At 45.9% G+C, this 23,768-nt stretch overlaps 1 protein-coding gene across 1 annotated transcript in view; it reads left to right on the forward strand.

Annotated features, from left to right (window-relative positions):
• The first annotated feature begins 8,220 nt into the window (after positions 1–8,220).
• The window catches only part of LOC144328539 (IgGFc-binding protein-like), a 30,072-nt gene continuing 14,524 nt past the window's right edge, over positions 8,221–23,768 (forward strand). Inside the window, exons 1-6 of the mRNA XM_077932485.1 lie at positions 8,221–8,305; positions 10,902–10,961; positions 18,218–19,453; positions 21,274–21,614; positions 22,142–22,715; positions 23,074–23,678. Of these exons, the coding sequence (XP_077788611.1) occupies positions 8,257–8,305; positions 10,902–10,961; positions 18,218–19,453; positions 21,274–21,614; positions 22,142–22,715; positions 23,074–23,678 (2,865 nt within the window). The 5' untranslated portion in view covers positions 8,221–8,256. The remainder of the gene's footprint in view (positions 8,306–10,901; positions 10,962–18,217; positions 19,454–21,273; positions 21,615–22,141; positions 22,716–23,073; positions 23,679–23,768) is intronic.

Here is a 23,768-nt window from a genome sequence, read left to right on the forward strand (position 1 = left end):
AGGGAAACTTGGAGGGTCTGCGGGTTTTCCACATGGGGGAGCAGTTTTGATAATGTTTGCGCCACTGAGGCACAAACTACACCAGTAAGGCTCACTGACCATAATGGGGCTTACATCTGAGTAAACACAAACTGTATCAGTAAAACCCTGTGTACGTTTATTCAGAAGTGGTCCCGATGTGTTCCGTGAGACTCAGACCCTCCAGGTATTTTCCTGGGACAGTCCCAGATTTACAGAAGCCATTCTTGTTTCTGATTTCATCCTAGAATGTCCCGCTTTTCCTTAGGACGTCCCTACTTTCATCAAAGAAATGTTAGAGGGTATGGTACGGTGTCTCTATTTCATCAGAGAAATATTGGGAGGGAATAGAGTTATGCAACCCCCAAGCCATGTGAAGGTAGCCCTACATAGGGAAGCTTTGTTTGTTTGTTTGTTTTTTAAAAAGTCTAACGTTTTATTATGTTTTTATATATGTTGGAAGCCACCCAGAGTGGCTGGGGCAGCCCAGGCAGATGGGCGGGGTATAAAAAGGAAAATTCTTATTCTTATTTTTATTATTTACAGTGGCACCTCGGGTTACAGATGTTTCAGGTTACAGACTCTACCAGAAATAGTACCTCAGGGTAAGAATTTTGCTTCAGGATGAGAACAGAAATCATGCAGCAGCGGTGCGGCAGCAGTGGGTGGCTTCTGAATTTGTAACAAGAATTGCCCTGAATTTTTTAAAGAAATATAGTTCCTTCCCATAGCAAGGCTGCCACCTTCCTTGCCACCATCCCCACCACCGCTGGCATGCAGTGACAGCGTGCTCAATTTGCACCACCTCCCAGAAGCAGTTTGCACCACCTCCCAGACGTAAATGCAAATGGAAGCTGGTGATCTCGTTTGCATTCTTGGAGAGGACTGGTGGACAGGCTGCCACTGCAATGTTCAGGTCAGGAAGAGGAGAAGGGTGGTGGTGGCGGCAGTTGGCCCCCGTCATGATTCAGCCCCACAAAGCCAGCCCCTCACTCTGCTGCTTCTGCCTCGAATCCAGTCTCTAGGAATGGGACAAGATAAATACACTAGCAAGATGGTGACTCCACACTGAGTACAGCCAAGTGCGCTGCAGAGCTCTTTGCCCTGTGCGGAGCAAACATGCATGCAGAGCTTACACCGAGGATGTTTGTGTGACACTTCTCGGCTTCCCTGCTTTCCTTCTCCCTTGCTAAACCGTCAGGGAGATTGATTAGCTGGCCAAACCAGTCCTCGTTTGGAAGCCAACCATTTCAAACAAGAAAAGGGGTTTCTGCTTAACAACAGGCAGCGATAAAAGACTTAGGGGCATCTCCGCTGGAACCATGCAAAATTACTTGCACACTATAACAATGGCTGATGCGGGTGGCGCTGTGGTCTAAACCACAGAGCCTAGGGCTTGCCGATCGGAAGGTTGGCAGTTCGAATCCCTGCGATGGGGTGAGCTCCCATTGCTCGGTCCCTGCTCCTGCCCACCTAGCAGTTCGAAAGCACGTCAAGTGCAAGTAGATAAATAGGTACAGCTCCAGCGGGAAGGTAAACAGCATTTCTGTGCGCTGCTCTGGTTCACCAGAAGCGGCTTAGTCATGCTGGCCACATGACCCGGAAGCTGTCTGTGGACAAACGGCGGCTCCCTTGGCCTATAGAACGAGATGAGTGTGTAACCCCAGAGTCGTCCGCGACTGCACCGAATGGTCAGGGGTACCTTTACCTTTATAACAATGGCTGCTTCTTGAAATGTGTTGCTGTCAAATGTTCGGCTGGGTTTTCCAGCTACTGGACCTCTGCTGCTTTCCAGAGGCATGACTGGCTGTTCTTGGAAACTGATTACAGTGGTACCTCGCAAGACAAATGCCTCGCAAGACAAAAAACTCGCAAGACGAAAGGGTTTTTTGTTTTTTGAGCTGCTTCGCAAGACGATTTCCCCTATGGGCTTGCTTCGCAAGACGGAAACGTCTTGCAAGTTTGTTTCCTTTTTCTTAACACCGTTAATACAGTTGCGACTTGACTTCGAGGAGCAACTCATAGAACGCGGTATGGTAGCCTTTTTTGAGGTTTTTAAAGACTTTGGTGATTTTTGAAGCTTTTCCAAAACTTTCCCGACACCGTGCTTCGCAAGACGAAAAAAATCGCAAGACGACAAAACTCGCGGAACGAATTAATTTCGTCTTGCGAGGCACCACTGTACTGCTGGACTGGATAGAGCTATGCTCTGATGTAGCAAGGTTGTTGTTGTTCTTTTACTTTCACGGTGAGCATGAGGCCAGTGGAAGGCGGCATCATGCCAACGAAGAACTGAGCTAAACAAGTTTCAACAAGTTGGAGCTGTCATGAGATGCCGCAGTGTGTGTCAAATTACTAATCCCTTGGCAGCTTTTGATTGAACTTCTGTGGGTAAAATAGGAAAATTTGATAAAACTCAAAGTAAGTCAGACAACCTTAGGCAAGTGCACATTTAAAGAATTTAATCAGGGAATGCAATGGGAGGATCGGAGGTCAAGTTAAACTGAATTACAAAACGATATATAAAGCAAGTATCAATTAAGGAATGAAAGATTGTATACTTTTATTTTTGTGTGTGTTTTAACATCAACTGATTGTCTTTGTTATGTTACGCAGTTTTCTTTTATAATTTTTTATTAAGATTTTTCAACAAATTTTAACATATACAGAAATTCAAATTGCATTTTACATTTTCAATTAATGCCCCCCCCCCCGTGGCTTCCCCCAACTTCCCTTTCTGGTTTATGATATATTTATTTTTTCTGTTCATAATTTTGTATACCTTATATACTAAAACTAAAATTATATTCTTAATCTATTCTTGACCTTTCTACCTCATATTTGTGTTTTCTATTTACATTTGTCAAATCCGGCAAGTGAGTTCATTTCAATGCATTGTTTCTGTATGTACATCTTAAAGGGTTCCCAATCCCTTTTAAAGTCATTATTGTCTTTATCTTTAAGTGTCTCAGTTAACTTTGCCATTTCTGCATATTCCATCAACTTTTCTTGCCAATGTTCTTTTTTTGGTATTTCCTCGCTTTTCCATCTTTGAGCTAATAAGATTCTGGCCGCTGTTGTCACATACATAAATAAATTCTTCTCTTTTGGTAACTTTTGCCCTACAATGCCTTGTTCTCAAATGCCTTGGTACTCAGACAACTTGGAACCCAAACACTGCAAACCTAGAAGTAAGAATTCCAGTTTGCGAACCTTTTTCAGAAGCCGAAAGTGCTCCATTTTGAGCACTATGCTTTTGTTTTGAGTTTTGAGTGCCACACTTCCATTTTGAGTGTTACACTGAGGTCTGTCTGTTTTTGCTACTTATTTTGCGTTTTTGTTTCACGGCTCTTTTTTTGTTTTTGTGACTGTGTGGAACCCAGTTTAGTTACTGATTGATTGATTGATTGATTGAGTGTGTGACTGCAGTACATTGTTTATGGCTTTCATTTTATGGATCTGTGGTCTCGTTGCATAGTAAAATCCATGTTAAATGGCTGTTTTAGGGGTTGTTTTTAAAGGTCTGGAATGGATTAATCCACTTTACCTTACTTTCCATGGGAAAGCGCGCCTTGGTTTTGGATCGCTTTGGTTTTGGAACGGACTTCCGGAATGGATTAAGTTTGAGAACCAAGGCGCCACTGTACTTTGAATGCCTATGGAGTATTTAGCCTAATGCACCCTCTAGAGGATCACCTCATCTGTCTCCTGAGAAATCTCTATGTGGGACAAGAAGCTACAGTTAGAACTGGATATGGAACAACTGATTGGTTCAAAATTGGGAAAGGAGTACGACAAGGCTGTATATTGTCCCCCTGCTTATTTAACTTATATGCAGAATTCATCATGCGAAAGGCTGGGCTGGATGAATCCCAAGCCGGAATTAAGATCGCCGGAAGAAATATCAACAACCTCAGATATGCAGATGACACAACCTTGATGGCAGAAAGTGAGGAGGAATTAAAGAACCTTTTAATGAGGGTGAAAGAGGAGAGCGCAAAATATGGTCTGAAGCTCAACATCAAAAAAACGAAGATCATGGCCACTGGTCCCATCACCTCCTGGCAAATAGAAGGGGAAGAAATGGAGGCAGTGAGAGATTTTATTTTCTTGGGCTCCATGATCACTGCAGATGGTGACAGCAGTCACGAAATTAAAAGACGCCTGCTCCTTGGGAGAAAGGCGATGGCAAATCTAGACAACATCTTAAAAAGTAGAGACATCACCTTACCAACAAAGGTCCGTATAGTTAAAGCCATGGTTTTCCCAGTAGTGATGTATGGAAGTGAGAGCTGGACCATAAAGAAGGCTGATCGGCGAAGAATTGATGCTTTTGAATTATGGTGCTGGAGGAGACTCTTGAGAGTCCCATGGACTGCAAGAAGATCAAACGCATCCATTCTTAAGGAAATCAGACCTGAGTGCTCACTGGAAGGACAGATCGTGAAGTTGAGGCTCCAATACTTTGGCCACCTCATGAGAAGAGAAGACTCCCTGGAAAAGACCCTGATGTTGGGAAAGATGGAGGGCACAAGGAGAAGGGGACGACAGAGGATGAGATGGTTGGACAGTGTTCTCGAAGCTACCAACATGAGCCTGACCAAACTGCGGGAGGCGGTGGAAGACAGGAGTGCCTGGCGTGCTCTGGTCCATGGGGTCACGAAGAGTCGGACACGACTAAACGACTAAACAACCCTCTAGAGGATAAGAAAAGTATTTGCAGAGGCCGCTCCACTCCATGGGATAGAATGTGCTAATACAGCTCTAGATTCTTGGGCAAGAGTGGGGAACCTTAGGCTCTCCAGACATCGCCGAATAACTCTCCCTTTTGCAACAACAACAAAAATATAGCTGTGATTCAAAGGAATCATTTTATTGCAGGCTTTGGTGCAGGTCTTGTCTCAAATGTTCCTGGCAGGACAGTGGAAGATAAGGACTCCTCCCTATTTCTTTGCTGATCAAATTACTAGACACCTTGACCCACTGACATGTAAACTTATAGAATATTGCTTGGCCCAATCACAGTTTATTGCTTTTCTGTCAAAGTATGTTTAACGAGGGTGATATTCTGACGTATTTTATTTTTATTTATTTATTTACGGCTATTAGCCCATAAAGTATGTACAAACATAAAAGCACAGAGGCATAAAGACCAATATATTCGACACCAGAAGGTGAACACCACGATGCAGGGGTGGGTCATTGAGCAGAGCCAAATAACAGCTTGGGGCCCGGAGAGCTCCAAGGGACGGATCACAGAAAAAGGAAAACTGAAGACAAGATCCGACATGCACTCTCTTCATAACTGTCCGATTAGTTTTGGTTGTTGTTGTTTTTTGGTGGTTTTTGTGTGTGAGATAACCGCATTCAGGAATCTCGCCACCTGCAGAGTTACAGAAGGATCTGTATCCTGCAAAAGTAGTGCGGCATGTGACTCAACAGGCCTGCCAACCAAGCGCAGCAAAGCAGGACCCAGGAATTTAGTCCTGGCTATGCTATGTAGGGGACAGTTGAACATTATATGTGGAAGGGAATCAACAGTTTTCCCGTCACACACGCATAGCGGAGACACCAAACCCTTGGAAAATCTGTGGCTCAGCAGGTTCGATGGAAGGACATTGAACCTTGCACGAATAAATGCAAGTCGGTGTGGTACAGATGAAAGAGATGACATGTATGATGGAAGGCCAAGTGGTGGGGTTCTTCCGTGATACCTGGGGGAGCAGACACCCCCACCCCTGGCGAGGTTGTGTTGATTTTCAATGTCTGCTAATCTTTGCTCAATAAGGCTTTTGGCTGAGCGTAAGTTCATCTTTAAGGAGTCCGCTGGGGAAATTCCAATGCTCAGAAGTTTGGCATGGATTTTTCCTACCCACGGATTGACAAAGTCGTCCCGCCAGAGGCACTGAAAAAGGTAATGGTCGGGAAGCCTATGCCAGCTGGACAGCCAATAGCCAAAGACTTGCTTCCAGATGACAGTCTCCAATGATGCAATCCTTAACTCCAGACGTATGGCTGCGTTGCTCACACACATGGGGAGTTTCAGGAGGCGACGGTGAAACTGATTCTGCAATGTCCCCAGCGATGTTAAATTGGACCCTGGGGCCCAGAGCGGGGCAGCATAACAGAGGGTGGAAACCACTTTTGTGTGGTATACCTTCAATGCAGAAGGGATGTGGGAGGCTCCGTCGGCCGCAAAAAATTGGAGTAGAGTATAAAGTATTGTTTTCCCTTTGTTTAGTAAATACTGTATCTGTGGCTTCCAGCTTAGGTTGTAGTGAAAAAAGACTCCCAGGTATTTAAATTTGAAAACCTGTTCTAATTGGACTCCATCTAACTTCCAGCTGTAAGTTTTCCGAGACCTGGTAAAGACCAGGACTTTAGATTTCCCATGATTAATTGTCAGATGGTTAGGGTTAGGGTTAAGCCGCAAAAATCTTTAGAGCTCTGCATAAACCGACTCTAGAGTAGGAAAGGATCGCTGCATCGTCGGCATATAGGAGCAGAGGGCAGCGAAAATCAGCTAGGCGGGGGGCATGAATGTGAGCGATAAAATTCTTTAAAGGCTTCTTCAAATAGTTTTAAACTTGTACATAAAAACCATTGCCTCATAGGGGGAGAAAAAGAAAGATACTGAGATTTTGCCCTTGAAGCTGTCATGTTAGATGGCCACACCCACATTTCTTCTGTGTGGGTATGTATGGGTTGGAAAGCTGTGATTGGCTCTCTGTGTTTCTTACAGGCTCCAGTCAGGGCAGAAGAACCCAAGATCTAATAACATGCTCAGAGCTGTCTCCAGGAACTGCACGTAGATTGCATTCATAGGATGTCAGAGGGGCATCTTCTCTTGCAATTTGCCTTTAATTGGTTTCAGAAGCAAAACGCAATGAATGTGTGTGTCCTCTCAGCCCTGTACTTAGAAACAAGGGTACAGGGGACTAAAATAGGTGTGTTGTCTTGCTCCCTTTCATCAGAGGCTGAGTAATCCTGAGCCAGTTGCAGAATTTTATTATTTCACTGCAAAAGTTGCCATATTTCAAAAAGTAAAAACCAGGACACCCTGAAAGTTATGGAGACCCCAACATTGTTGAGCTTCTTTTTTTAGGAAAACACTGAAATTGTTGAGTTTTTCTTTGGAAAACCCCAAAGGAGGGCATAGGAGAGGTTCAGTGGTTGCAGCTGTCAAAGGATCTTGGGTATCTTTGTACAGTACAGTGGTACCGCAGGTTAAGTACTTAATTCGTTCCAGAGGTCCGTACTTAACCTGAAACTGTTCTTAACCTGAAGCACCACTTTAGCTAATGGGGCCTCCTGCTGCTGCTGCACCGCCAGAGCACAATTTCTGTTCTCATCCTGAAGCAAAGTACTTAACCCAAGGTAATTTTTCTGGGTTAGTGGAGTCTGTAACCTGAACCGTATGTAACCTGAAGCATATGTAACCTGAGGTACAACTGCAAATGGCAACGTATTGTACCACTGTACAATGAATTGAAGAAATTGTTCCATCTAACATTTGTTAAGAAACCTGAAGCATTTCTGTTAGGGATTGTAGGGAAAGTCTTGCCAAGGAAGGTGAAAAATATCTTTATGTATGCGAGAACGGTGGCGAGAGTCCTAATAGCACAAGGATGGAAGAATGAGGATACCACAACTATAGAAGTATGGCAAGAGAAACTGATGGACTATGCAGAATTGGCAAAGCTGACACATAAACTATGGGAAAAGGATAACTGTGACTTTTAAGATGAATGGGAACCTTTTACAAAGTACTTAAAGAAGCAACAAAGTGAACTGGACTCCTTGGTAGGCTTTCAATAAACACTCACAAACTTTTTTTTGACAATAATCAGTCAGATAAATTAAGGATTTATACAATTTTGTAACATGCAGAGAATAGCATCTGTAAAGAAACCAGAGATTGGAGCTGAGGGAAGTCAGGGGCGGAGGGGAGGGTGGGTCGTCTTATGGGAGGGGGAAATGGGGGGGAATTAAAGATGATATGTTTTAAGATAATATGTTTTGTTCAAATTCCTAATAAAAAAATATTTTTTTAAAAAAAGCATTGTATGTGGAAATATTAGATTCCACTGGGACCCTGTAACTAGAATTCTGTACCCCACCTGGAATGTTATATTTTATGGATGAATGTTAAAGGATCCAGTTGAACCTGTCTTTCTCTCCAGCCATGAGGAAATGCAAATAACAGACTTCTGGGATGAGGATAAAGGGAGCCTATATATGGGGATGAAAATAACTCAATTGTGGGATGCACAGCACCCTTCTGCAGGTGAGTATATGCTAAATGATGGTCATGCCCTGCATTTCTGGATGATTTGAGGATGACCATTGCAGACAGCACAGCAAGGCTGGCAGTAGACATTTCCATGTTTGATATTGGAATTAGAAGAAAATGGGAACATCACAACATTTAGTGGGTTTAGATTCTGGACCAAACTAGGGCCAGAGAATCTCTCGCTCTTCAGATGTTGTTGGGCTCCAATATGGCTTGTCCTCATGAATGATGGGAGTTGTACTCCAGCCATAATTGAGTTCAGCTGGGGAATTCAGCATAGGTTGAACTCCAGCTGGATCTCGTAGAATCTGAGAATGTTTAAACTTTGGCTGGATCATGTTCATTGGTTTTAGCTGCCACCTTGCAAATTTCATCTAAGGATAGAGGGTTTTAGCCTATACATAGGATCCAGCTCGTAGGTGCTGAGGTCCCTTCACACCCCCATTAAATATTTGAGGGGGCCAGGGGCTTGCCATTCAAATGGTGTGCATGTGCCATGTCTTGTGATCGATTATGTGAGGCAGGGCTTACTGCCCCCCCCCAATATTTTATTCAGGTTGGCATCCCTGAGCCTATAGAAGCAAATGCAACAACATAGCTTTATAGGTCTTTTAAGGAGCTACAGAGTTTCTTACTGTTCTCCTTAACTTCCTTTGTCCTTCAGCCCAGCCCCATCCTATTTCAAACGAAACTAAACACCCTGATAGCCCAACAACCTGTTGTCTCATGGGTCCCAGCAGATGCCTATGGGAAACCTGCAGGCAGGACCTGTGCACAACTGCGCTCTCCCCACTTGTGCTCCCCAGGAACTGGTCTCCAGAGGCATATGGCTCATGCTGGCCATGGATGGACTTAACCTTCATGAAGGACACCCTTAGTCTTTAGTCAGGGAAGTCGGCTCTTGCTTAGGGAGGTGGGGATTGGGGAGGCACAATCTAGCCAGCACTATAATGGACACTCTTAATTGCTCGCACGGGAGGCAGGGAGGGCCGCCATCTTGCATGGCTTTTAAAGGGGATTAGCCAAATCTTCTACATTGTGGCTACTACCCACAATGGCGATGTCAAAGAGAGTGTAATTTTGAATTCCAGTTGTGGAGAAACACAGGTGGGCAGAGTGCTTGTGCACTCATATCCAGCTTGCCCGTTTCTCTCAGGCACCTGTTCAGCTAATGTGAGAACAGGATGCTGGACTAGATAGGCCATTGGCCTGATCCAGCAGGCTCTTCTTAGGTTCTTAAGTTAGTCTTCAGGGAGCCTCAAGAGTGTTTTGTTCCTACGTGCCAAGATGGAGAGACTCTTCGGAGATAAGTTCGCAGTAACTTTTGGGAGGTGACAGCAGTGTGGCACACCCATGGAACATGGGTAGGCAAACTAAGGCCCAGGGGCCAGATCCAGCCCAATCGCCTTCTAAATCTGGCCTGTGGGCAGTCTGGGAATCAGTGTGTTTTTACATGAGTAGAATGTGTCCGTTTATTTAAGATGCATCTCTGGGTTATTTGTGGGGCATAGGAATTCATTCCTTTTTTTTTCCTTTCCAAAATATAGTCCGCCCCCCCCCAAGGTCTGTGGGAAAGTGGACCAGCCCCCTGCTGAAAAGGTTTGCTGACCCCTGGCCTGGAACAATAATAAACTAGCTATGTTTAGTGGTGGCTGATGCCCATTGTGATTGGATCAGCAAAGGCAGGGAGGCTAACGGGCGAAGGCAAAAATATTGACAGACGGAACTGATTGCTGTTAGATTTGTCCCCATCTCCTTCCCTGTGGAGTTCTAGAAGGGGAAACCAAGACTAAGAAGGAGGACACTGAGAGCCAGTGTGGTGTAGTGGTTAAGAGCGGTAGACTCGTAATCTGGTGAACCAGGTTCGCGTCTCCGCTCCTCCACATGCAGCTGCTGAGTGACCTTGGGCCAGTCACACTTCTCTGAAGTCTCTCAGCCCCACTCACCTCACAGAGTGTTTGTTGTGGGGGAGGAAGGGAAAGGAGATTGTTAGCCGCTTTGAGACTCCTTAAAGGGAGTGAAAGGCGGGATATCAAATCCAAACTCTTCTTCTTCTTCTGCTTGCAAATATGAAGGCAGGCAGGCAGGGTCTGGCTGAGGACAGTGCCCCATAAGCTCTAGTCTCCATACCCCATTAACTTACCCCATATATACCCACTCAACCACTTCAATCGGCAGAATTCTCACTTTTACAGGTGCCGCATAATACTCACACCACATCTGTAGGAAATTGATTGTTTACTGTGGCAGCACTGAAACGTTGGAGCTCCTTGCCTATTGATATCAGGCAGGCTCCTTCATCGTATTCTTTTGGGTGCCTGCTGAAGATACTATTATTTAGGAAAGCCTGTCCAGTTTGTATGAGTTTTAATTTGTTTTAGGCTATTTTATTGTAGTCCTAACTTTCTGTATGTCTTAAATCATGGTTGTATTTTTTAAAAGTAATAATTCTGTTGCTTTATATTTTATCTTTTCTGTAAACGCCTTTGAGGTCTTTTTCTACAATCAAGTGGTATATATATATTTGGTGAAATAATACAAAAATAAATAATATCCAAACACGATTTCTTCTCTCTCCCTCCTTGTCCAGCCATGGGGAGGACAAGCTTCATCCTCATCTGCCTTTGGGTCTGGAACTCAGCATTCTGGGGTGAGTATTAATGAGCATGGAGGAAATGGCTTCGAACTGAAGAAAACAGGTGGGAGGACAATATGATTTTGTAATTAGAAGGCAAATAATATTTCTCTCTCTCTCCCAATGGCCTGACAGGCACCTGGGAGCTTCCAAGAGCTCTGGAATGTTGATGTATCAACTGAGAAAAGAAAATGGGGCAGGGGAGGTATAGGAAAAACAGGGAGGCTGCTCAGTTTCCTAGCAGATAAATGTGAGTCAGGGGCATAGCAGGGAAGGCTTGCTGGGGTGAGCGTCCAAGGAACATTTTTCTTGGGAGCGTGCTGCTTATGTCACCCTCCCTGAGCCAGCCCTCCACCATGGAACTGACTTGGGAGGGCGGTGGGAGGAGGACATGACAGCCATGCAATCCTCGAAGGCGAGGCTGGGATCAAAGGGTGCATGGCATCCTTCTCACGCCAACCTCCCTGAGATCCCAGCCTCGCAAAGCGCTGCAGGGCCAGGTGCACTTTGCAAGGCTGGGATCATTCCAGCCTTGAAGAATGGCTCGGGGCTGATGTTGCTCTGGCTCTGGCTGGGCTGGTGCATGGCAGCTCTGTTTGCCCATCACACTCTGCCCCCTGAAACGTGTGCCCCCCAGTCACTGGTGGAGGAAGATGAGGGTGGGTGGGGGGCACCACCCCGGGTGCCATCCCTGGGGGAGGGTGACAAAATCCTCCAGGCGGATCGGTGGAGCGGTGCTCGCCCCAGCTGCCACTGCTGTGATCATTGTGGTGGGTTTGCGGCGGCAGTGCTGTGCACGGATCACAGCAGCAGCGCCATGCGTGGATCGCAGCGGTGGTGCCATGCGCAGGTCGCGGAGGTGGGATCGCGGTGGCACCCCCGTGGGCAGATCGTCCCGCCCCTACCGCTCTGGATGCCGTAACTGGCAGCTATGCCCCTGCCCCCAATGCTATGAAAACACGCTCCACCACTGACGTGAGTATCTGGTAGAGGCGGAGAACTTGGTTGCAGAGGAAATGTTTGCTGGAATGTTTCAGGAGGAAGGAGGAAGGCTGTGGTTTAATGATAAAACATTTGCAGAAGATCCCAGGTTCACTACCTACAACCTTCAGTTAGGGGTTTGAGAGAACCCTCTTTCTTTCTTTCTTTCTTTCTTTCTTTCTTTCTTTCTTTCTTTCTTTCTTTCATTTTCTTTACGAAACAGATGCTTTTAAAAAAAAGAAAAACCTGCAGAAAAGAAGAAAAAGCGAAAAAAGAAAATAGTATACCGCTATTATAATTGTTAACAGTTAAAAATGACCATTTTTAACTTACTGCCTTTTGTATAAATGACTTCCAAATTTCAGTATACTTGTCGTTGCAGAGTCTATGTCTATAAGCAACCCATCCATAAATGGGAAGTGAAGTCAGGTCTTCAATCCATTGAATAAATGGAGCTTTATATTTATCTTTCCAATGCAGCATTATCAGTCTTTTGGCCATAGAGAACCCATTTACGCTGTCTGGTTATCAAATTCCCTACAGTAGGCATACAGTTCAAAAGAATATTATCCTTTGAAAATTTTAGCTTTTTCCACACAGTCATATTTATATAATCCATGACTTCCCCCCAAAACTTACTAAGTATAGGACATTATAAAAACATATGTTATAAAGAAGCATTACACTTATTACAGCTCCAACAAAATGATGTCTTAGACAATCCTTTTCTATACAAATGTAGTGGAGTCCGATAACTTCTAAATATTATTTTCTGTTGTATAAATTGTAACATAAGATCCCCTGACACCCTTGCTATAGAATCATAGAATCATAGAATCATAGAGTTGGAAGAGACCACAAGGGCCATCGAGTCCAACCCCCTGCCAAGCAGGAAACACCATCAGAGCACTTCTGACATATGGTTGTCAAGCCTCTGCTTAAAGACCTCCAAAGAAGGAGACTCCACCACACTCCTTGGCAGCAAATTCCACTGTCGAACAGCTCTTACTGTCAAGAAGTTCTTCCTAATGTTTAGGTGGAATCTTCTTTCTTGTAGTTTGGATCCATTGCTCCGTGTCCGCTTCTCTGGAGCAGCAGAAAACAGCCTTTCTCCCTCCTCTATGTGACATCCTTTTATATATTTGAACATGGCTATCATATCACCCCTTAACCTCCTCTTCTCCAGGCTAAACATGCCCAGCTCCCTTAGCCGTTCCTCATAAGGCATCATTTCCAGGCCTTTGACCATTTTGGTTGCCCTCCTCTGGACACGTTCCAGTTTGTCAGTGTCCTTCTTGAACTGTGGTGCCCAGAACTGGACACAGTACTCCAGGTGAGGTCTGACCAGAGCAGAATACAGTGGCACTATTACTTCCCTTGATCTAGATGCTATACTCCTATTGATGAGGCCCAGAATTGCATTGGCTTTTTTAGCTGCCGCGTCATACTGTTGGGTCATGTCAAGTTTGTGGTCAACCAAGACTCCTAGATCCTTTTCACATGTACTGCTCTCAAGCCAGGTGTCACCCATCTTGTATTTGTGCCTCTCATTTTTTTTGCCCAAGTGCAATACTTTACATTTCTCCCTGTTAAAATTCATCTTGTTTGTTTTGGCCCAGTTCTCTAATCTGTCAAGGTCGTTTTGAAGTGTGATCCTGTCCTCTGGGGTGTTAGCCACCCCTCCCAGTTTGGTGTCATCTGCAAATTTGATCAGGATGCCCTTGAGTCCATCATCCAAGTCGTTGATAAAGATGTTGAATAAGACCGGGCCCAAGACAGAACCCTGTGGCACCCCACTAGTCACTCTTCTCCAGGATGAAGAGGAACCATTGATGAGCACCCTTTGGGTTCGGTCAGTCAGCCAGTTACAAATCCACTGAGTGGTAGCATAGTCAAGACCGCATTTTACCAGCTTCTTTACAAGAATATCATGGGGCACCTTGTCAAATGCCTTGCTGAAATCAAGGTAGACTACATCCACTGCGTTCCCTTCATCTACCAGGCTTGTAATTCTGTCAAAAAACGAGATCAGGTTAGTCTGACATGACTTATTTTTCAGAAATCCATGCTGACTATTGGTGATCACAGCGTTCCTTTCTAGGTGCTCACAGACTGTTTGCTTAATGATCTGCTCCAGAATCTTCCCTGGTATTGATGTCAGACTGACTGGGCGGTAATTATTTGGGTCCTCTCTTTTCCCCTTTTTGAAAATAGGGACAACATTTGCCCTCCTCCAGTCTGCCGGGACTTCGCCTGTTCTCCAGGAATTCTCAAAGATGACTGCCAGTGGTTCTGAAATCACATCTGCCAGTTCTTTTAATACTCTTGGATGCAGTTCATCTGGCCCTGGAGACTTGAATACATCTAGACTAGCCAAGTATTCTTGTACTATCTCCTTAGTTATTCTGGGCTGTGTTTCCTCTGCTGAATCATTTGCTCCAAATTCTTCAGGTCGGGCATTGTTTTCTTTATCGGAGAAGACTGAGGCAAAGAAGGCATTGAGGAGTTCAGCCCTTTCTGTGTCCCCTGTTTGCATTTCACCATCTTCTCCTCTGAGTGACCCCACGGTTTCTTTGTTCTTCCTTTTGCTACGAACATACCCATAAAAGCCTTTTTTGTTGCTTTTAACCTCTCTAGCAAGCCTGAGTTCATTTTGTGCTTTAGCTTTTCTGACTTTGTGTCTACACATGCTGGCTATTTGTTTGAATTCCTCTTTGGTGGTTTCCCCCCTTTTCCATTTTTTGTACACATCCTTTTTTAATCTTAACTCCGTTAAAAGTTCTTTAGATAGCCACCCTGGCTTCTTTAGGCACCTTCCATGTTTCCGTCTCATTGGTATTGCCTGAAGTTGTGCTTTTACTATCTCCCTCTTAACAAACTCCCAGCCATCTTGAACTCCCTTTCCTTTTAGTATTACTGTCCATGGGATCTCACCCAGCACTTCCCTAAGCTTTATGAAGTCGGCTTTCTTAAAGTCGAGAAATTGAGTCCTAGTATGCTTGGCTGCTCCTTTCCGCTGTATAGTAAACTTCAGAAGAGCATGATCACTCGCGCCTAATGATCCTTCCACTTCTACCCCACTAACCAGGTCATCAACATTGGTTAGGACCAGATCTAAAATGGCTGTTCCTCTTGTTGCTTCTCCCACTTTCTGGACAATGAAGTTGTCTGCAAGGGCAGTGAGGAATCTGTTTGACCTTATGCTCTTGGCTGAGTTTGACATCCAACAAATATCCGGGTAATTGAAGTCCCCCATTACTACTATCTCCCTTCCTTTTGCATGATTGGCCATCTGTTCCAGGAAGGCATCATCTATGTCCTCCGTTTGGCTTGGGGATCTATAGTAAACTCCCACAATGAGGTCACTGTTATTCTTCTCTCCCTTAATTTTGACCCAAATGCTCTCACTTTGGCTTTGAGGTTCTAAATCTTGGATCTCTTCACAGGTATACACATCCCTGACATATAACGCCACTCCTCCTCCTTTCTTGTCTGGTCTGTTTCTTTGAAATAGATTGTATCCCTCCATTATTACATTCCAATCGTGGGATTTATCCCACCAGGTTTCAGTGATTCCTATTATGTCATATTTAGTTTGCTGTACCAGGAGCTCAAGCTCATCTTGTTTATTTCCCATGCTTTGCGCATTAGTGTACAGACATTGAAGTCCATTAATCATTCCCCCGTGTCTCTTATTTAAGGATTTTCTCCTCCCACCACTAGGTCTGCATGCTCTTTGCTCCATTCGGTCTATGACATTTGGATGATCATCTTCATCAATTGATAGACTCCTACCTTCAGGAGCACTGTCTCCCTCCCCCACATTAGTCAGTTTAAAGCCCTCCTGATGAGGTTTCTGAGATTTTTTGCAAAAACATTCCTCCCAACCGTTGTGAGGTGCAGCCCATCGCTTGCCAGAAGTCCATCTTCAAGAAACTGCATTCCGTGATCTAAGAATCCAAACCGTTCCTGTTTGCACCATTTGCGAAGCCAGTTGTTCACTTCCACTATTTTTCCCTCTCTCCCTGGGCCACGTCGTTCAACTGGGAGGACAGATGAGATGACAATTTGTGCATTTAATTGCTTCAATTTCCTGCCCAGAGCCTCGTAATCTCTTTTGATCTTCTGGAGGCTATTGCTTGCAGTGTCATTGGTTCCCACATGAACCAAGAGGAAGGGGTATTTGTCAGTGGGTTTTATGATTCCTTGCAGTCGTTCAGTTACATCTTGGATCTTAGCCCCGGGGAGACAGCACACTTCCCGAGACATCTTGTCAGGCCCACAGATCACTGCTTCTGTTCCCCTCAGTAGGGAATCCCCTATCACCACTACACGCCTCCTCTTAGGTCTGGTCGGGGTTCTTCTGTGAGCTGTCGGTTCCAAGGTCGCCTGGACATTCCCAGAGGACTGCCTTTGCTCCTCGTCTTCATATACCTGATCGACTGTAATGAGGGAGAGATCCTCAAATGGAGTCTGCTCTTCGTCTTCCATGCTAGGGGAAAGGACCTCAAAGCGATTGCGTATTTCTAAACAATCAGAGCGAACCCTGGGCCTCCTACTTCTTTGAGTCACGTTTCTCCATATATCTGGCTCCTGTGTTGGTGAACTAGCCACCTTCTCAGGGGAGTCCCCTGTCTCTTCCTTGGTGGAGACGGTGTGCTCTGTTGCTTCCAAGAAGAGTTCCAGCTCTCTAATTCTTTGGAGCGTAGCTACACGTTCCTCCAGTTGCTGGACTTTGTCTTTTAAGAGGGCAATCAACATGCAATTGCTGCAGGTAAAGCTGCCTGCAACCTTTGGCAAGATGGCAAACATTGCGCAGGAACCACAGGCGACTGCAGCTGTTCCCTCACCCTCCATCTTGAGAACGTGTCGTTGGGGGTGACTACAGTGGTCCTCTATCATAAAAAGTGTGGAGACAGGAGAAATAAATCCCTCCCAAAAAACCTAGGTCTCCCCCAACAAATGTTTGAGACTAGCTCCCCTAAATCTAAAATATGGATCAAACTGCCGCTGCCCTAAAACTCTGATAAGCTCCTCCCACAGCTAATAACCTACCTCAACAGAAGCCCTGCCCCCTCTGACCTTTGCCCAGAGAGAGCAGCTAAACAGCCACCAAGGAGTTAAAACACTCCAGTTATCTAGGAAACATAGGAATCCCCACTGCTTTCTCTCTTTTTTTGCTAATAATAATAATAATAATAATAATAATAATAATAATAAAATTTATTTATACCCCGCCCTCCCTGGCCAGAGCCAGGCTCAGGGTGGCTAACACCAATAAAATCACAGTAAAACCCCAATTTAAAATACAGGTTAAAATGCAATTTAAAATGCAGCCTCATTTTAAAGTAGCTGATAAATCAAGACTATAAGGGGAGGGAAACATAAGGGTCAGACCGAGTCCAAACCAAAGGCCAGGCGGAACAGCTCTGTCTTGCAGGCCCTGCAGAAAGATGTCAAGTCCCGCAGGGCCCTAGTCTCTTGTGACAGAGTGCCGGCGCCAGTGCTGACCCTGGCCCTAGTTGAAACCAATCTAACCTCCTTGAGACTCAGGACCTCCAAAGTCTTGTTATTTGTGGACCTTAAGGTCCTCCGCGGGGCATACCAGGAGAGGGGGTCCCATAGGTACATGGGTCCTAGGCTGCATAGGGCTTTAAAGTCAAAACCAAAACCTTAAACCTAGGTAGAAAAAAGGTGCTGGAACTCACTCAGAAGACCAACCCCAGAGCCAAATGAGGATCTCTGGGTTCTGGGGAGAGTCTCCTTGCCAGCCAGAGACTTGTTGAGGCTCCTCAGCTGTGGCGTGGGGAGCCTTCTGTGCCTCATCTGAGCAGCTTACTGAAGCCCCATGCCCCTCTGGCTCACGTCTAGGTGTAGGATAGAGAAGGGTGTGTGAGCGGGCGTAGAAACTGGCCTACTGTGGAAGGGTAAGATTTACATTTGCTGCTCTGCCCACATTTGCCTCTGGCCCAGTCAGGCTGCCCTGGAGCCCTCAGAAAGTTGCCTAGAGTGAAATGTGGCTCTTACAAATCCTTAGAAATGAACACATGAGAAATTGATGTGGACCAGAGCCATCCATTTCTACCTCAGTGGGAGTACACAGCTCTTGTCCTAGCTAGATGAAGACCTGGACGAGAGCATTCATTTTAGGGGGCAAGGGAATACATTGAGAGGTTGATATTGCAAACAGAAGGCTGGAGGAGACTGAAATCATTCTAACTCAGCATGTCTAACCTTGCAATATCCTTCACCACCCTCTTCTTCACTCTCTTTTCTGCCTGCCCTTATAGTTACCTGCCTCAGTAGGAGCTTTGGGACACATTTTGCCACCTCCTTTATGCAGAATTTTGACCAGCAAGGCAAGCTTGAAGTGCAGATCATCGCTTACTCTGACTCGACCACCGTGACAGTCTCTGTCCCTTGTGAAGGCTGCCCGCAGGAAGAGAACTTTGAAAGAAGGCTCACTGTCAATAAGGGGAAGATGGTGCAAGTTGAGCTCCCAAATTTTGCTGAAATCATCGGCAGCAAAGTTTTCTCTAGCGTTGTCCAGATCCAGTCAGACAAAGATGTGTCGGTGGTGTCCTTGAGCTCCAAGCCTTACAGCACAGAAACTGCTCTGCTCTACCCTGTGAGCAGTTTAGGGACTGAGCATTATGTTGTGGGTCCTGCCATAGGCCCTACAGGATATTTACAAGAGTTTGCTGTCTTAACCACCCAGGGACCTAATGTGGTCGTTATCCACCTGACGAGCTCAGTGACCTTCAATGGGCGAACATACACCGCAGGAAGTAAACTGAGTGTGAAACTAAATGCTTTCACTGGAGTCCAGTTGCAAGGAAAAGGTGATCTCTCCGGCACTAGGATTGTCTCTCAGCTACCAGTGGCTGTCCTGTCCGGCCATGCCTGTTCGTGGAGGTACACTAAATGCAACCATGTCTTTGAGCAGCTCCTGCCCGTGTCCAACTGGGGGAAGACGTTTGTGGCCCCTCCTATACCTTGGCAGACCAAAACTGACACCCTTTATGTCTCAGCATCCCAAGCCACCATCCTGAACTACCAGATGGGTACATCAAAGCAGACGAAAAGCCTGGGACGTGGGCAGATCCAGAAGATTCAGATCTCACCCCAAACCCCAATCTACCTCTCGGCCGATGTTCCGGTACAGGTGCTCCTCTATAGTAATGGTGGGAGCACCCGGTCTTTTAGCTACGACACCTTCTTGATAGGGATTCCAGACATTGAAAGTTACAGCCTCTCGTACAATGTGAATGGGCAAGTCGGCTTTAAGAACTCTATTCTTTTGGTGGTGAAGAGTTTGGAGACTGGTGGTCTCACGGTGAATGAGAATCTTCTGAGCGGAGTGAAGTGGAGACCCGTTCCCGGCTCAGAGTACTCTTGGGGGAGGTATGACCTGCCAGATATACTTGTGCCCAACAAAGTGGCAAACCCCCTGTCCCATTTTTGCGTCATCAGTGTGGGCATTGCAAATATGAATGGCTATGGGTCGTGTGGTGCCGGCAGAGACCGTAAGTAGAAGGTTCCAAAGCTTATCCATGTGTTTGATGTCTTTTTATCCTGCTTTTAAGACAAGGAATAATAATAAAATACATGAGGGTTCTGACACCCATTAGACAAAGAAAGGGAAGCAGAGGGAAAAGTTAGAAAGGGAAGACCGGTTCTTCAAGGTAAGAGCAAGGTAAGGAGTTACAAGAGAGTGCTTATATCCAGTTCAGACCAGGCACATCTTCCCTTGCTAGCAGTGGCAGCCAGAGTCCATTGGGACTGGTGGAGACAGAAGGCAGAGAGGCCAATAGTAGGTGGAGTTGAATCAATAACAGGTGGGGCAAGCTAACTCGAGTTTAGTCCCCATCCTTCTTGCTTCTGAGTTATACAAATGCTACACTGAGAGTAAGGAGGAAGGTGACACTCAGAGCCATCCTCCGGACTAGATGCAATTAAGAATGGAGGCAAGTGGAAGCTGGCTGAGGGCAGACTCAGGTTGGCGGGGCAATGACCCTTGTGCCCCACTAGGTCAGCCTCCACTCTAGTGTTCTTTCTTCAATAGCAGTTGAAGGCTCTTGTTCCTTCGGCCAATGGTTGGGGTTAGGGTGTCTTTCTGTTCCATTCTGCAGTTCCAGGACCACAGATAGGTAGAGCTGAGCACAGTGGTACCTTGGTTGTCGAATGGCTTGACTCCTGAACACATTGTCTCCTGAATGCCGCAAACCTGGAAGTAGGCGTTCCAGTCTGCAAACGTTTTTTGGAAGTCAATCATCTGACGTGGCTTCTGTGGCTTCCGATTGAGTGCAGGAAGCTCCTGCAGCCAGTCGGAAGCCACGCCTTGGTTTTCGAACAGTTCCGGGAGTCAAACGGACTCCCAGAATGGATTAAGTTCGACAACCAAGGTGCTACTGTATGCTTTAAGGTAGGGAGGGGGGAAGCAAGCACCCGTTGCTTCTTTGGCTGATTGATGGGGCCAGCTTGGTCTTCCCCCTGCCTTGACTTTCTTCCTGGCATGCAGGGGCTACAGCCTCTCAGTAGCCTCAGGACCCTTCTGTTACCAATTTCCAGAAGACAACTCAAAAAGCTTGTACCCTATGTGGGGATTCATGCTGCAGAGAGTGGGAGGACATTCAGAAGTGGGTAGCATCCCCCTCAGCACTGAAATGGCTACACATACAGCTGTGGGACCCCTGCTGCCAGTGCCAGGTTCATGAGGGAGGGCAATTCACTTGGGCTTCTAATCTCAGTCAATGCCCCCTTTCAGAGTAAGAGGGAAAAGAAATGTCTTCTGTTTAAATCAGGGATGAGGAATCTGTGTCCCACCAGGTGTCAAGGGGCTCCAGTTCCCTTCATGCCTGACCATAGGCCTTGCTTGTTATGGTTGATGGGACTTTGAGTCCAAAACCATAGAGAGGGCCAAAGGTTCCCCATTCCTAGTATAAATAACGCCCAGTCTCACTAAGGAGCAGCACTAGGGGGCAATGTGGTGCAGGTATCAGTCATTGATTGTAGACCTATAGTAAGATTTAAGAGATTTGACCCCATTTGCTTGCAATAATTTTTATTCTCCTCATTTATTTTAAAAATAATGCTCATAATTTTGAAAGCAACTGAGTTTAGGGATAGTAGATGAAGCAATGTGCAATACGGCATCCAAGTTAAAAAGTTTCCATTGTTGCGATAATATTAATCAGCATGATTAATTTAATAGTTTCAAGATCTGAAAAAGTGTTTGAAACTAAAAATATGAAGCTTTGCTAAATCTTCAAAGTGGTAGCAAACTTTGTATGAATTCTAATTGGTTCAGAGTGCTGGCAAATAACTTCCTCCCTCCTGTCCTTAGCTGAACCAGAACTCACCTGTAGCAATGTGCTGTGCCGTAGAGGCATGGTGTGCAAGATGATAAATGGTCAACCGCAATGTGTGCCATCCTCTAATGCTACCTGCTGGGCAATGGGTGACCCGCACTACAACACTTTTGACGGACGCATGTATGACTTCCAAGGCACTTGCACCTACACTTTTGTCAAGACACGTGCTGAAACCTTTGGACTCCCATCTTTCCATATCTTTGCCAAGAATGAAAACCGGGGGAACAAAGCAGTGTCCTATGTGACCGTGGTGACAACTGAGGTTTATGGGTATACCATCACCATGACCAGATCAGAAATTGGTTTTGTACAGGTGAGTGATGATCGATTCAGAGTTGATTCAGAAGGCAAGTTCAATGCCACTTACTAGTCCATGACGGCCATGTGAGCAGATGGTTACTGCACATGTTCAAGTTGTAATACAAAAGACTGGTGACATTTTTAGGCCCTGCCATCTTGACTTATGAGACATCTTTACATATAAGCCACCAGCAAATTTGTACCTGGCATTGCTAGGGAAGCAGAAGAAACCAAAGGATCAGTGCAGCTTCTAAAGGTTCCTTCCATGATTCAAAATGCCAGCCACTCATATCCAAAGAAAGAGGAAAACCTGCTCATGGATCTGAGGAACAAACATGTCCAATTTGGTTCAAATCCATGCAGTTTTTTAAGGTTCATGGCATCCAGATGGTGTCCAATCGTATCCAAAAACAGCCAAAACCTGTAGCCCAATAGATGGAGAAGCAGGCTTAGCTTAGCTTAGTTTAGTTTAGCTTCTGCTGCTACACATGAGCAAATGGTGATTTTACCCTCTCGTGTCTTTCTTCCTCTGTAATACAGGTCAATGGTATCCGGGCACACTTGCCCATTTATCTGAAGGATGGGAACTTGCAAATTTTGCAGGTTGGCACCTCTGTCATACTTTCCACGGACTTCCAGCTGAAGGTATCTTACGACTGGAGTCACCATCTCCGTGTCACCATCAGCAGTGCTTATCAGGAGGCTGTCGGTGGCCTATGTGGGAATTATAATGAGAATCCCAGCGATGACTTCAAAACCCCTGCAGGCACCACAGCCCCTAACATCCCGGCCTTTGGTGAAAGCTGGGAGGTGACGACTATTGGCAGCCTTTGCTGGCATGATTGCAATGGGCCATGTAAGCCTTGCGAATCCGATCAGGCCCAGAAGTATGAGTCAGAGGCCTACTGTGGTCTGGTAACCAAGGTTTCCAATGGCCCCTTTGCTTCTTGCCATGCCAAGGTGCCCCCCACAATCTACTTTACAAACTGTGTGTTTGACGTCTGCTCCACCGAAGGCAACAAACAGTCCTTGTGTGATGCCCTGGCAGCCTATGCCCACGCCTGCCAGAGCAAGGGAGCCCAAATTGGTGACTGGAGAAGGGACTCTGGATGCTGTGAGTATGCAAAGCACGGAAAAGAAGGGGATGAACTAACTGAAGGGGGCCTTGTTTCAGATGGGGGTCTTAAAGGTGAGCGGTCTCCTAAATAACAAGCCACCGTTCCCAGGATTCTCTGGGGGAAATCATAATTCTTAAAGTGGTCTAAAAGTGCTATGAATGCATAGTGGGGATGTGATCCAATATAAATGCACAGTAGTGCACTCAGTGTAGGAACTGGGTGGCAGGGCAGAAGACCAGGCTCTCATTCTCAAGATTTGTATTCAGAATCCACCTGCTGTGTTAGTCCATGTTGCCAGTAGGGTCAACATAACATCACCACTGTGACCCACCCAACCCCTTCTCTTCCCTACAGACCTGGACTGCCCTCCAAACAGCCAGTACCAAACCTGCGGAACAGCCTGCCCAGCCACCTGCATGGATGACCATATTCAAGGGCCAAAGCTCTGCCCAGCTGTGTGTGTTGAAGGCTGCCAGTGCCTTGAGGGTTTTGTGCTGAGCCAAGGATCATGCATCCCCAAGAGCAGCTGCGGTTGTCTGTACGAAGGGCGCCCCTATGCCCCCAATGAGGCTTTCTGGGCGGATGACATGTGCCAGAAGCGTTGTGTGTGCAACCCGACCAGGAGGGTGGTGGAGTGTGCAGCTAGTGCTTGCAAACCAACGGAACGGTGCCAAGTGGTCAAAGGCGTGCGGGGATGCTATCCGACTGGGAACAGCACCTGCTCTGCATCTGGGGATCCCCACTACTTGAGCTTTGACAAAAAGAGATTTGATTTCCAAGGGCCCTGTGCCTATGTGCTTGCTGAGGTTTTCAACGGACCCCTGGAACTGGAAGGGTTCAGCGTCTATGTTCAAAATGAATACCGGGGAAATAAAGCTGTGACCTGGACCCGGAGTGTTCAAGTCAACGTGTATGATGTTGAGATTATAGTCAGCAGGCAACATCCCGGCAAAGTCTTGGTAAGTCTGGCTAACAGTGGGATATCATTATGGTTATGATTAGTCCCCTCTGGTGCCATTTGCTTTTTTTTAAAAAAAAAAATTTATTGG

Source organism: Podarcis muralis, chromosome 7 (assembly GCF_964188315.1).
Source record: "Podarcis muralis chromosome 7, rPodMur119.hap1.1, whole genome shotgun sequence".
Taxonomy (NCBI): Eukaryota; Metazoa; Chordata; class Lepidosauria; order Squamata; family Lacertidae; genus Podarcis; species Podarcis muralis.